The sequence below is a fragment of the Microcebus murinus genome, chromosome 17 (genome assembly GCF_040939455.1).
Source record: "Microcebus murinus isolate Inina chromosome 17, M.murinus_Inina_mat1.0, whole genome shotgun sequence".
NCBI classification, from domain to species: Eukaryota; Metazoa; Chordata; class Mammalia; order Primates; family Cheirogaleidae; genus Microcebus; species Microcebus murinus.
In genome coordinates this window covers 12,440,078-12,455,033 of record NC_134120.1, presented here as the reverse complement: position 1 = coordinate 12,455,033, position 14,956 = coordinate 12,440,078, and the positions used below count along the sequence as shown (strand labels likewise).

The 14,956-nt window shown below is 35.3% G+C and overlaps 2 protein-coding genes across 2 annotated transcripts in view; one reads left to right on the top strand and one right to left on the bottom strand.

The window, feature by feature from the left end:
* The window catches only part of PHLPP1 (PH domain and leucine rich repeat protein phosphatase 1), a 220,835-nt gene that overhangs the window by 154,796 nt on the left and 51,083 nt on the right, over positions 1 to 14,956 (top strand). Inside the window, exons 5-9 of the mRNA XM_012774470.3 lie at positions 867 to 1,013; positions 1,627 to 1,857; positions 6,664 to 6,866; positions 8,670 to 8,730; positions 11,100 to 11,195. Coding sequence (XP_012629924.3) covers positions 867 to 1,013; positions 1,627 to 1,857; positions 6,664 to 6,866; positions 8,670 to 8,730; positions 11,100 to 11,195 — 738 coding nt within the window. The remainder of the gene's footprint in view (positions 1 to 866; positions 1,014 to 1,626; positions 1,858 to 6,663; positions 6,867 to 8,669; positions 8,731 to 11,099; positions 11,196 to 14,956) is intronic.
* LOC109729993 (NADH dehydrogenase [ubiquinone] 1 beta subcomplex subunit 3) lies at positions 12,492 to 12,983 on the bottom strand. Its single transcript, XM_075993816.1, has one exon. It carries the CDS (start codon positions 12,927 to 12,929, stop codon positions 12,627 to 12,629), a length of 303 nt encoding a protein of 100 aa, XP_075849931.1. The 5' UTR covers positions 12,930 to 12,983; the 3' UTR covers positions 12,492 to 12,626.

Sequence of the window (14,956 nt, the reverse complement as noted above, 5' to 3'; positions counted from 1 at the left end):
GTGAAGAACAGGAGATGAAGAAGAGAAAAGAAGGTAATACAGGAGAAGAGGATTTAAGAGAGTTAGAAAGAGATCACATGAGGAAAATGCTGTTAAACTGAAATGAGAAAAGCTTTTCAAGGAGGGGTACGTGGCCAGCATTATCAAGTGTTGTATTGAGATTGAGGAATGATAATTGGTTTTTAAATTTGGAACAAAGTCCTGGTTCTCTTAGAGTGTCGTTTTGATAAATTGTTGAGTTTTTATTCCATTTTGGGTTTTTGACTTGTTTGGAACAACACAGAATCCAGAAGGGCTAGCTCCAGCCCTCCCTCACCCGGACCATGTACATGTGTGTTAATTAAGCTGAGATATAGTTAAAAAACTTACTCCAGCAGAACTCACTTCCTCAAATAGTCAACCTTATTTAACCCTTTGCACTCGCTTGCTTTTTTCTCGATTCCTTTATTCTACTCAGGATTTAGTTTTTTAAATATCCTAGATTTTACAAAGTGCGGCAGTATAATAAAAAACTGGAGTATTTGGATTTTTTTATATTTCAAATTATTGATACATTCAAAGAGTAATTTTAATCTTTATAATTTTTGCTAACCGTGTTGAGTCACACTCGACATCTGAGTGCAAAGGGTTAAGAGTCACAAGTTTGTTTTTAAATACAATGTTTACATTTTAGGTAAAACCCTGGCCTTAACGGTCAGGGTCAGAAGATGTGCATTCCAGCTCTGCTGTGCTGTCCTTAACCTCTGAGGGCTCCATTTCCTCTACAGTTGATTTTGGGAGTCAGGCTAGATTATAAGGCTATGCTAAAATTATGTGATGTTTGCATCTATGACATTTGTCTTTTTTCCTTTTTTTTATTGTAATAGGTTCACCAAATTGAAGAGTCTTAACCTTTCCAATAATCATTTAGGGGACTTCCCATTAGCAGTCTGCAGTATTCCAACCCTGGTGGAGCTGAATGTGTCCTGCAATGCCCTGCGAGCAGTCCCAGCAGCTGTTGGAGCTATGCACAAGTGCGTACTTTAAACCCCACTGGCGGGAGTGTCCAGAAAGCCCAGGGAAACTGCATAGGGGTCATAGCACATGAGATTAGTTAACCTGTTCTGTTGGTCATGTAAGGCTTGGCCCCAAATCAGGAAATTAGGCACTGTGTGGTTGGTGTGGAGAGTTCATTTATTAGGTTTATAGTCTTTAGAATCTTGTAAAAAGTTAAAATATCCTTGTTTAGAGCGGAATTCCTATGGATGCCTATATCTAAACATGGGGGAGGGTGTTACTTTCTCATTTTCTGAGTTATATTGAATTCTAAGACTTAGAAATTAATTTTAAGAAATAGCAAGGAAAGATAGGTATTTGGGCTGATTCACACCACAGTTCACATTGTTCCCATTTGTGCCTTTCGAAGTTGGGAAAATTGGTCATAACTCTCATTTTCAGTAAAAGATTAAGATGCCTATCTCTGGTAATTTGTCTCTGGTCCATTATCGCCTCGGGCTCTGCCCTTATGCATTTTGCAAAGAGTAGTACATTTTCTAGTAATATGATCTATGCTTATGGAACTTGTATGTTGATAATAAAGATGTGAAATTTATACATTCTTTCTGATTCTTATGTTTTCTTTAATAGTTTACAGACATTTTTGTTGGATGGAAACTTCCTCCAGTCCCTTCCTGCTGAGCTGGAGAACATGCACCAGCTTAGTTATCTTGGTCTTTCTTTCAATGAATTTACTGACATTCCGGAGGTATTGGAGAAATTAACTGCTATGGATAAACTTTGTATGTCTGGAAACTGTATGGAGACCCTTAGGCTACAGGCTTTAAGAAGAATGCCTCACATTAAACATGTGGACCTAAGGTATCCATTTTTGAGAAATATATCTCATTTGAGTGGTTGGTTTATATTTGGGGGATTGGTGTTATATCACTTTTGGTGAGATTTTGGTGTCCTGAGGGTCCTACCCCTTTGCAAATTTGAACCCAGTTTTATATGATAATAGATACGGCCACTGAGTGGGAGGGCTATTTATGATGGATGAAAATCATATCATTGAGAACAAAGTGAATATTTTTCTCTCTTAGTCCTTCTTTTCTGTGGCTTATCTGAGGCATTTGACGTCAGTGATCATGTCCCTTTTCTTAATTTTTTTTTCTTCCTTGGCTTCCTTAAGATAATGTATCCATTAAGTTAAATTTATTTTACTTATTTATTTTAATTTCCTCTCTTTATCCGGTAACTCTGCCTTAGTTTACCATTCATTTACAAAAATATGAAATTCATAATCTCCCATAATACCAAAATTTGGCTAGAACCTCCACTCTCACCCTTGCAAAAACAAGGAACCTGCATTCTGAATCCTGATCACATTAAACCCTAACTGGAAACCACTAGCACAGTCCTTGCTACATGTTAGATCCTCAGCAGTCTGCCCTTGGTAAGGTTCAGCTTCAGTTTCTAATATACAGAGAACAAGTGCACAGGAGCAAGCTATTCTAAGTTTCTCTATTTTAAGGAAAAATAATAGCCTTTCATGGGCTTGAGTTCCTGCAAAGCAACATATAGGGCTAGCCTTGATACTGACTTGCCCTGTATGATACTTTTTCAACCAAACCATTAATAATTCCCCCAATTGGCAGGATTGATGACCACATACTAGCCAAGTTAAATTTTGGGCAATATATTTAATGTTTCCATGCCTCTGTGTTTGCATCTCTAAATTGTGGCTAATAATAGAACTTAATTCACAGAGTTGTGGAGAAAATTAAATTCGCTAGCACTCCCACCAAGTGGTATGTTTTGGTACTCTTACCTGATTGAGGACTCTTCTGTGTTTGTGGAACCTGCTCAGCTGTCATTCCTGGCATCTTTACTCCTTTCTCTTTGTTAAAAGGTGGTTCTTTTCTTGTGTTATATCCACTTTCCTCTCTTGATAACCCCAGACCCTTACTCAGGCTTGCTCAGTTTCATCAGCATAAAGTAGCATCATCTTTGGCTCCCTGTTCTCCATTCATATGGTTTGGCCTAGAAGCCCATACAGTTCAGTCCCTCAAAGAATTGTTTGGCTTCACCGTTCCTTAGACTAAAGGAATCAGACCTGTCCCACCTGGGGAAATGTTAGCAGTTTGCAATTCCAGAGTTCTTAATTTGGAGAGTACAGAAGGTTACAATTTATTTGACTTTGAGAACTTTTTGGATGTAACAAGATAGGGAACTAACCATTTTGTCATATTAATTTTCTTTCCAAATTATTAGCCATATTTGCTTATGAATCACTAAGAAATCTTAGCAAACTCTTATGTTCCAGAATTTAGGCCCTTTTTATTCAGCCACCTAGTGGTATAACTTTGTTAGAGCCAAGGACAATGGTTTGCATTGACCTTAGGTAACAAGCATGAGATGATTTTTGAGTTACCTGGTACTGTAAGAAGATACTTTTCTTGATCTGAGTTAGCTTACAAATAAGATCAGTCCAATATGTCCAAAAGTAATGATTCTTAGTAAGAGCTTTATAAGTTCTTCAGATTTCTAGTTCTAGCTTGAGTCTCTTTAATGACATCACCTACAAGATATTTAAATGCCATAATAGACACTGGACACTCTGTAACTGTTGAATGACAGTGAGTAGATAGATAACTGCTTCCTTCCTGAGGCGCAGAAGGAAAAAACCAGATCAGATTTTGCTCTGATTCTGCCTTAATACTTTAAGTTGAAGCTAATGGAGACATGTAAGGGGAGTTTCACTTAGTTTCTCTAAGCAAAAGGCTAATTTTATTGGGTGTTTTATTCCTTTAAATAGAAATGTTGCATTAGATTAAGTGATCATTTTTCTTTTAATCTTATTCTTTTATACACACACACACACACACACACACACACACACACACACACACACACACACACACACACACACACACACATAAGTTCTTTGAGTCTGATATTATTTCCTTTATGGCATCACTCATAATTCCTCCGCCTCCACCTCCTGTAACATGGCTGTTACCCTCGGCCTCATCTCTCCCCTCGCTTACTTCTCTTTCCATCCACATCTTCTCGCTTGGTAGTTGCATGTATTCTCGCATCATCTTTCACTTTTCGTCTCGATGTTAAACAATCCCTTGATCTTTCCCTAAGCCTTCTCTTCTTGGGACCAGTTTCACTTCAGCTGCCAGCTGGATCATTTCTCCTTGGTTTGCCTTATTGACACATTTAACCAAGTACATGTGAAACAGAGTTCTCTGTCTTTTTTTACTCAACCAGTTCTTTCCCCTGGATTCCTGTTTCTGCTGAGAACAGCACCACCTCGTTGGTTTCCCAGACAAACCTTTTGGCCCTGTTTCTTGTCTTCCATCAGAGTCTATCTGTTCTTCTTTTACACTCATTTCCCTCATGTCCCTTTTTCTTCTCACTGTGACTGTTGCCTCCATTGTACAGCCTCTCAGGCAAGCACAGCCTTGCTCAGAGCCTCCGGTTCTCTAGTTTGAGGCTTCAAACTCATGTTTGGCTTTAGCTCACTAGGCTGTGAGTCCCTTGAGGATGAGGGGATCTCAGAGCTGCTCAAGTGCAGTGCTCTAGCCCGTGCTGGCAAACCAACTATTTGCCACTTTTCCACGATGAGATGTGTATAGAATTTGAGACTAATATTTTAAGAAACTTATACTGATTTGACATTGTCACAGCATCGAAGTGATTATAAGTAGACTCATCTCATTGTACAGGGATTCACTAGTTCAGGTGTTGTCAGACTTGCACAGTGAGTTGCATGTGGTGTGAGGGTGTGAGCTAGGTACTGGTCGTGTGCAGTGGGGCTGTGAACCAGCCTCTGATGAATGACAAGCTTAGAAAATAGGTCCTTCACCAGAGATAATTTAGGCACTGCTCTTAGTTATCCTTGAGCCCCAGTGTTAGCAGGTGGTAGGCACAGTCCTTGATAAATATTATTGACTGCCCCATCTTCCTAGCCGCATAGTCTCTCCTCTCACATCCCCTATGTTCCTGAGGAACCTGTGCATGCAGGCACGAGGTCACCTTGTACTCTCTGCTCTTCAGTGCAGATGCCGTTCTGCCACTTCCTCCTGGTCTACTTGTCTTCTCCCATTTACAACTGTTAGATTCTCACTACTCTTGGGATTCAGATGAGACGCTTCCTTTTTCTTAGGATCTTTTTTGACCATTCTCTATATTTTATACATCATTTATGGCACTTATCACATACTTGTAGTCCTTATATTGTTTAAAACATGTCTGAGTCTCCTCACTAAATTTTGAAATCTGTTGCCAAACACCTTGTTTTATTCCTCTCTTACTGCCACAAGGCCACAGGTTGTTGTCATCACCATCATCACCATGGCCCTTCACAGTTTACAAAATGCCATCACATATTACTTATTTGATCTTCCCAACTGCTTCGCAGGACAAGGAAGGTGTTGTCCTTATTTCACAGATTAAAATTAGACTCAGGTGTTAGGTTGACTTGCTCATAGTCTTATATGCAAAGGTTGGGCTGCCAACTGGGGCTAGGACATGATACTTCCTCACACATCTGAGCCACTCAGTGAATATTGATAATGTGAACAAAATAGCTGTGTTAACTGAGGGGACTATTGAAAGGGAATTTTAACCACATTTTGCTCCTTAAAATGTTCATCCTAATACAACATGGTGAGTATAGTTAACAATAAGTAGATCGTTTTCTTGAAAACACTAAGAGAATGGAAGTAAAGCACTCTTAGCACAAAAATGATAATTCTGTGAGATAATGCACATGTTAATTAGCTAGATTTATTCATTCCACAATATATATAGACTTCAAAACATCATGTACACTATAAATGCATATTATTTTATCAGTCAATTTTATAAATAACAATAATAATAATACAGTTCATCCTAAATAGGTAAATTACTGTGTGAGGCTAAAAACTTGATATTTGAATTATGGTGAGAGTTGGCAATTTAAGCCAAATGTTAACGTTTCTTTCATTATAGGCTTTCTTTTTTCTCTTCATTAAACCAACACTTTCATTATTTTAGTATTAATACAATGAAATTGTGTGTTTTTGTGGTTATTTCAAATGAAGATGATGCCTTTTGAAGGTTATTTAAAGTGTAGATTGGGAAGAAGATGAGACATTTTTAAAATTTATGCAGCCTGTTGTATTCAAGATGAGATTTGTTTTTTCTTTTTTATTCTGTGTGCACATTCTAGTAATTTAGTGAGCATTTGGAAATAGGCAAATTGCTGGGTTGGGGCCAGTTTTTTAATCCTACAACCTGGAATAAAAAAAGAGAAGTAGCCAAAAACACATCGTCTTAGGGACATTTGAAGAGGCCATATGCTGTGCTTGCATGTGACAAGGCCTGGCTCTTTGCTGTCACTCATCCTTGTGTTTCAGTAGCTTTATGATATTGCTCTTAAAAATTCATTTACCATAGTTTTATTTTCTTTTTTTAAAGGGCAGAAATTCACTACAGAGAAACTTTGGCTTTTTCCTATACTACATCCTGGTATTAATTCTCTTCTAATCAAGCGCATGATCTTGGCACTTTGTTGGCTTTGTAATGAAAAGTGGAGGGGTTTTGTTGTTGTTTGTTTTTAAAGGAAAGGCCATTTATTTATAGCACTGGACTTAACTGTAGTCTCTATTTGTGTTCTTTCCCCTCAAGATTGAATGTAATTAGGAAGCTAATAGCAGATGAAGTGGACTTTCTGCAGCATGTCACTCAGCTTGACCTGAGAGACAATAAACTTGGTGATCTAGATGCTATGATTTTCAACAACATTGAAGTTTTACACTGTGAAAGGAATCAACTAGTGACATTGAACATCTGTGGCTATTTTCTAAAAGCACTCTATGCCTCTTCTAATGGTATGTAACATAGATCACATCGAAGTTTCTCTTTTGGTTCCAAGAATTTACCCAGCAGCATCAAGTCTGCCTCTCTGATTTTTCTTTCCCCATTTAGTTAGCAAAATAAGTGTCAAATTTTGCTAAGATAAAAGTTATAAAAGAAGAATGCCAATTTAGTATTTAAAGGAATCAAGAAGAAAATTTTATTGTTACTATTTTTTTTTCTCATATTGTGATATTTAGTTAAGTTATTCCCACTTTTGCTTTGGTCCCTTTGCTTAAAGGGAATGGGGGAAAGTGGGCTACCTTGTTACAGTAAGATAGTAAATCCAGAACCTTGACTTAATACTGGAGGATGAAAGAAAATCCCGTTTTGGGATGTCCCATATTACCAGTTTCATGTTCCACCAACAAAGACCTCACCTGAAGTAAACCTGAATTATATACCTACATCATAAAGCAAGAGTCCTAATCATTCAGTAATATCTCTTAGAATTTGAAAATCATGGTAGTTCCAAAAAAGAAAAGATCATATGGACATATGTGTGCTAAGGTGAAGATTTCAATCTCATATAATCAGAAAACTGAATGAGAACAAATAGTTACAACTATTTGAACAAATGTTTATCAAGCACTTGTATAAAATATATGTGTAGTATGCATAGTGTAGCTCATGATTTCTGAAAGATAAGAGATTTTTTTTTAATGTGCTTACTGTCATCTCATTAGAAAAACAAGCCAAACCTCAAATAAGCACACGATCTAGTGTAATCGGTTTGCTGAACACCAGAGGGTTATAGGATTTTGATAGCCAGTGACAACAAAATGGGAGTAAAAGATCTGAATGTGGCTTGTTCAGCATTTGGGAGAAGACAGGGAATTCTGAACTCATGGAAGTAATTATGGGATGCATGTGTTGGGATCTGATGGTGAAGTGAAGCACTGAACTTAGTACAGTAAGCTATAGAGAAGCAGTAGAGATTCTTAAGTGGAGGAGACATGAGAGAAATGATTCTGTAAGACTGTTAATTTAAAAGTATTGCACAGAATGCATTAATGGTAGAAAAGTGAGGTAATTCACCACTCTGCTAATCTAAGTTATTGTGATGGGCTTCCATGTGAGCGAATGGGAACTTGTAGTCAGAGCTATAGGTGTTGATTTGAGACTCCTCTGCTCAGACATGATACCTGAAACCAGGGAAGTAAGGCAACTGAAAGGGCAGAGAGACCTGGTACCAAAAGTCGTCTTACAAACCCTCACAGTTAACTGGGGCCAGAGTGGTCAACTAGGTAGGAACTGAACATGTGAATTACTTGGTAAGTGTTTAGAGAAGCAGAAGGACATTTAGAATCTACTCTGTCCAAGAAACAAAGCCCTAGCTGGGCAATGGGGTCATATTTCAAAAGATTTTGAGAAGGAGTTTCAGATGTGAGTAGAAAGTCATTTGTGACCCTCCAGAGTGCTGTTTCAGTAGAGTGATGAAGATAAAAGACAAGATGCATTTGGTGAGTGTTAGAGCATTTATTCAGTTAATCTTCTGGGTATAATTTAGCATGCATAACATAAGAGGAGAACCACAGGAAATGGAAAGAGGTAGGAAGGTAGAATGAGTGATTTATTTCAATCTCTGAGTAAGATCTTGTGATTAAATTGAAAGTTTTTTACTTTCCTGTAGTTTCAAAGTTAAACAAATGGATGTATTGTACTTCCTAAACTAAACAAACAATGGAGAATAAAGCACAGTAATGATATTTGACATACAAAAAGAGTCTTTGTATCATTGGGATAGTGATGTTTTTGTGGGTTTTTTTCCCTCCTAGAACTTGTTCAACTTGATGTTTACCCAGTTCCAAATTATTTGTCCTACATGGATGTGTCAAGGTAAGAAGTCAAGTCTTAGAGCACTCTAGAGTCTACTTGAAAATTATTTAGATAAGTCTCTCTGAACTTATGTATAATCACTTTTTTATATTTTGAAGGTAAATAATAATTAAATTTAATAGTTTTTACTTATCCTCTAAAAATGTATACAAGTATCTTTCACTTAAAATGCATTTGTGTTCTGTAGTTCAGACCAAAACACCAAGGAAGGTGTCAGTGTGTCTCAATTTGAACACCAAGTTTGGACTTGAAAGATTAGTGAGTTGAGGGTTATATGAATTGAAGGTCCAGTAGTCCCTCAGTTACTTTAATTATATTAACCAGGGCTTTGTGTCTTTCCCTAAAATGATATTAATTTTATTTTTTTAAGTGCTATTTCTTTTAATTCCTCCTCCCCTTTATTATTTTGTACCTGTATCTCCTTGGTAAGAATTCTTAGAAGATAGCAATACAAAATAGGAATTCTGTACAACCTGTTCAGTTTTCTTAGCTCCTTTTTGAATAGGCTGACCATCTTACCCTTTATGCAAATTTGCTTCTGCAGTATATCATACTTATTCCAGTTCATACAAATACTATGATAGACTTTTTCCTGAAGGCACAAAGATGTGACTCTGTCTACAGCATATATTTGTATAAATTAAACTTTAAAATTTTTAATGTTGAATTTTAAAATTGAAACTCAAGATAATTCCAAAGGAAATACATAAAATTTTCTCAGTACATGGGAGTCTGTGGCCCAGTCAGGTGATAACTGTTAACTTGTATCAGTGTATAAATTCTGATAGTTTGTTAACAACCACCATACTTTGTAATCACAATAGTCATGTAGGTTTGTCATATAAAAAAATTTACCTTTTGTCATGAAGTACACAGACTTGGCTATTTTAATAATATAATTATATAAGAATGTGTCAGCTATTGGGAGAATTCTTAAAATTTTATTATAAGTTTATCATTATAAAACCCTTTGAGTAGTGCTTCATGCATTTTCTACTAAATACATATATCAGACAGTTTTATTTAATGAACTTGAAGTCAGACATTGCTTGATTAGTTTACTGTTTTTTCCTATTAGCCCTGGATATTGTTATTTTTACCTTTTAAATAGAAACAGTATAGGAATAGGGTATGCATTCATGTGTGCATATAAATATCTTGAACAGATGTATTTCAGGTATACACATTACAACTATTTTTGTTTTTTATTTAATATCTTATAGCTCTTGTCCCAAGCATCATATTTTCATAGAATTTTTATCTGTATATAAAGAGTTATAGTATACATACCATTTTAGATTCCTTGTGCCTGGTCACTTAATATATTTAAAAAAGAAGGTAAAAGGCTAACCATGTCTGACTAGGGTCACATCCAAATAGAGTAGATGTGTTTAAGTAATTGTCAGTTCATTTAATAAAATCAACATTAGTTTAGTTCACTTGTCTCTAGTAAATATAATTACTGTCTAATACCCAAGTAAATGTTTTGAAGTAATTAAATCTGAGTCTTAACTGTCAGTGCACTTTTTCACTGGTACCATTTTAAAACCGCTTCTCACTCTTCCCAGTTATCCATGACTATGTTTTCATGATGCCAACTGGAACTGGGAAGTATTTTAATGTTAAGGGTTAAAATGTACATTTGAAAATAAAACCATTACATCATTTGAGTCATTGACTTAATGGAAGTGTATGTGTTTTTATTTCCAATATGACATCCTCTCCCTAAAATTGACATGGATCTATAGAATTTATAGGAAAGTAAGTTTGGGAACTTGACCTTTTAAAAATATTTTTATGTATTTTTTATTTTTATTTATTTATTTATTTTGAGACAAGGTCTCGCTATATTGCCCAGGCTGGAGTGCAGTGGCATGATCACAGCTCACTGCAACCTCAAACTCCTGACCTTAAGTGACCTCCCACCTCAACTTCCTGAGTAGCTGAGAACTGTAGGCATATGCCACCATACCTGGCTAATTAAAAAATTGTTTTTGTAGAGACAGGGTCTCACTATGTTGTTCAGGCTGGTCTTGAACTCCTGGCCTCAAGCGATCGTCCTGCCTCACCTGTCAAAGTGCTAGGATTATGAGTGTGAGCCACTGTGCCTAGCTTAGAGTTATTTTTAGACTTGAGATGATACAGATGATGTAACCATGTCCTTTCTTACTTTTTCTTTCCTGCTTCTCCCTTTCACAATTCATCTTGATTCTAGAGTAAAGTGAATGCACATATGATTTTGATTCATACTCACTGTACTTTGGTATTTCATTTAAATTTTTATTTATTTTTTGTTAATTATTTTTAGTTTAGAACTATATTTGAGGCCAAGTTCAATCAGAAAATTAATTTTATGTTATTATATTTAGGAACCGCTTAGAAAATGTGCCTGAGTGGGTATGTGAGAGCCGAAAGTTAGAAGTTTTGGATATTGGCCATAATGAAATATGTGAACTTCCCGCCCGGTAAGTACAGATCAAGTGAAAGAATCTCAAAACAAATGAGCAATAAGAAAAAAAATTGCTGATTCAGTGTTTAACTTGTTATTATAAACCCTTAAGAGTTTGTTTTAAAACCTTATTTGGTGTTTTTACCCCATGCGATGTCTTCAAGTTACATACTTTCTTCATGCAGTGAGTAGAGTCAGGTTTCGACTCTCAGTCTGACTTTTTAAAGCCATGCAGAAAATGATGCTTGGTAGACATTTTTCAAGAAGCTAAGAGAAGTGTTCAGTGATTCAGCAAACAATATAATTAGCCTGCCTCTGGGACCTTAATTATTTCAGAATCTTCCACTTCTATCCATTGACTTAATATGTCTACCTTACCCAGAAATAACTTTTGTTTCATATATATATATATATATATATATATTTTGTTTGTTTGTTTTGTTTATATAGAATATAACTTTGAGCAAAACAAAAGATTGTTAGATCATTAAATGTAGAAGGGGCAAATTAGATTATCTTTTTCTTGGTGTGAAATTTGGAGTAAAAGTTTCAAGAACTTCTCTTTCCTTCTCTCTCTCAAATGTGTTATTATTTTTATTTCATAATTTTCACTTTAGTGGCGAGATTTGCAAAACAGCCATGTGATGACAACTAGTGCCCATAAATACAGAGAAATATTTTCAAGTTGACTAATTGTGGTCCAAATATTATTGAACTGTTAGTGACTAGCCATGTAATTAATAACTAAAAAAGTAGTCTAGTCAGTGCTGTCTTTTAGAACTTTCTCTGATATCTGTGCTGCCCAATAGAGTATCCACAAGGCACATGGGGCTGTTAAGCACTTGAAATGTGGCTAGTGTTACTGAGGAACTGATTTATTTATTTAATTTTAATTAACTTAAATTTAAATAGCCACTTGTGACTAATGCCTGCCACAGATCAGGTCTAGTTATTGCCACTGTTCTTAGCCAATCACCAAACAGAGGAAGTTAGCTGTTTTAAACTGTCGTCAAAAATAGCAGTGAAAATATTATAAAAGTGTGTCACCATTGTGGAGTAAACTTTTACTTCAAGCACACACTCTTTAAAGGTATGTCATCAGTATTCCTCTGTTTTCTTGTAAAGAACAAGGATGGTGAAATATACATGCTTAATAAACCTAGTAAATATGTTGGAGTTGGACTGTCCAATATCGTAGCTCCTACCCATTAGCCACATGACTAGTGAGCACCCGAAAAGTGACTAGTCCTAATTGAGAAGTACTGCAAGTGTAAAGTATACATTGGATACGAAATATTAATAATAGTATATATTTTTTTTTTTTTTTTGGAATATGCTTTTCTTTATTAAATCTTACTTATAATCTTTAAGGGACAAACACAGACACAAGTAGGCTACAGTGAAGAAATCTTATTTTTATAAGAGAATTATGTTCCAGGTATTATCTTCAGTGATGCTTCTTATCTTTATTCACGGACTTCAGGAAATATTCAGCCCCTGCAGCTACCACAAATGCAACAAATCCCCATTTGAATCCTTTTAATAATGCACCAATAAAGGAAACATTGTTTGCATAGCCGCCCATGTATCTCCAAGCTTCATTACGGCCCCATGGATCTCTTAGCCCTCTTGCAGCCAGCTTCTGTTGGACAGTTTCTAATGGTGTCCCTTCTATCTTCCACTGTTTATAATCTGGAAGTTCCATTTTACTATGTCCATGTCCATGTTCATGTCCATGTCCATGGGCCATGTCTCTGATTCCTTATAAAGAGGTCGATCACCAAATCCCTAATTTACCGGCCGGCAATCTAATAATAGTATATATTAATTGCATGTTAATATTTTGGATATATTTGGGGTCAAGTAAAATACACACTAAACATTAATTTACTTGTTTCTTTTTACTTTATGTGTGGCTCTTAAGAAAATTTAAAACTACATATGTGGCTTGCATTATATTTCTGTTCGATAACAATGTATTATAACATAGCTCCCATAAAAGAAATCTGAGTTATATTTTCAGTCCCTGAAAAGCTCAGCTAATTTTGCTTTGTTCCTCAGCCATACATTATACCTGTAAATTTGATCCATTTGAAAATGCTCTCTGCCCTCAAGTATTATGTTGACTGAGCATTTAGGTGGCTCAGTGCTGAGGGTCAAGAGTATGTATGATCCTGTTAAAAGAGGAACAGCAAAGATGAAAACAGGCTACTACTGGTGGGGAAAAAATAGCTTGTTGAAAAAATTTCTTACCATATCTTTCCTCCTATTTTCTTTCTTCTCTTTCCCTATCCAGCCCTTCAATCCAACAGATATCACATAGGTGCCTAAGGCCTCTCTTGCTGTAGGGTAAAACAAAGACATTTTTAATGTATTTGTGTATATATGTAAATAAACAGTAAATACAAGATATGATATTTTATCCAATTTTTCCCCAAATTTGTTAATCTTAGATTTGCTTTATATCAGTATAGGCTTTTGGGGGATCTAAACAAATGCTTATTCACAACAAATCCCAAATGCTCTATTGTCAAAGAATTTAAACCATGTGTATGTGTGTGTGTGTGTGTGTGTTTTAGCTCATGGGACAAAAAGAATGTGTATTGTTTTCTGGTTTATGGTGGTATTCAGTTGCAAATTTTGTATGAGCCCTATTGTTGATGTATTAATAACATTTAGGCAAGACAGTGATTCATTAGAATTGATTTAATATTCAGACTGTGTTTACCTAAGTGGTTTATGAGGAGTTTGGCAAAATAGAAATTATTATTTAGAAGTGGAAATATATTAAAAGGGAAAGAAAGTATTTTTATGCTTAAACAGTATTCAAAAGAATTTAACTAAATCCTATAATTAGCATTTAATACTCATCCTGCAGTTGATCAAATCTACTTTTTTATTTGGAAAAATCAAGAATAAGAATTTTTCAACTGTCTTTCAGTTTTTTATGTGTAAAAGGATAAATAATATATATGATAAATTATACATATGTGTGTGTGTGTGTGGATGGATAGATGGATGGATGGATGGATGGATGGATGGATAGATAGATAGATAGATAGATAGATAGATAGATAGATAGATAGATATAAAATGAACCAAATGCTGAATTATTGGTTTGAAGTGACCATTTCAGAGACTCCCCTGGGATAACTGTGAATGTGAGGATAATCTGATTGGCCTGGATCATCTGTCTTGTCACACTGATATCTAAACCTACAAAGCCAGATACCTTTAATTGTGGTCTGTGGTGTCACAGGGTTGAGACAAGTTGTTAGCTAACATCTTCATGAGCAAAGAATCTAGATCTGATATTTAAAGTAAAGTTATGCCATAAGGTATGGTGATTTTTAACGATTATAAGTCAGAAGATACAAAGTTTCAATTAGACAGGAGGAATAATTCAAGAGGTCTAAAACATTGTGATTATAGTTAATAATAATGCATTGAACTCTTGAAAATTGCTAAGAGAGTAGATTTTAAATGTTCTTACTATAAAAAAGATAGGTATGTGAGATAATACATATATTAATTGACTTGATTTAGCCATTTCATAGTGTATACATATAGCAAAACATCATGATGTACACCAGAAATATATGTAAACTTTTTGTTAGTTAAAAATTAAATTAGTTAACTAAAAAATAATTGCGAGCATCAGTAAATGAGGGGTCAGAATGGTGGAAAACAGGAAATGGATGACACTATAACAAGAATTCTTCCTTTATTTATTTATTTATTTATTTAATTTTAATTAATCATTATTATTTTTTCTTT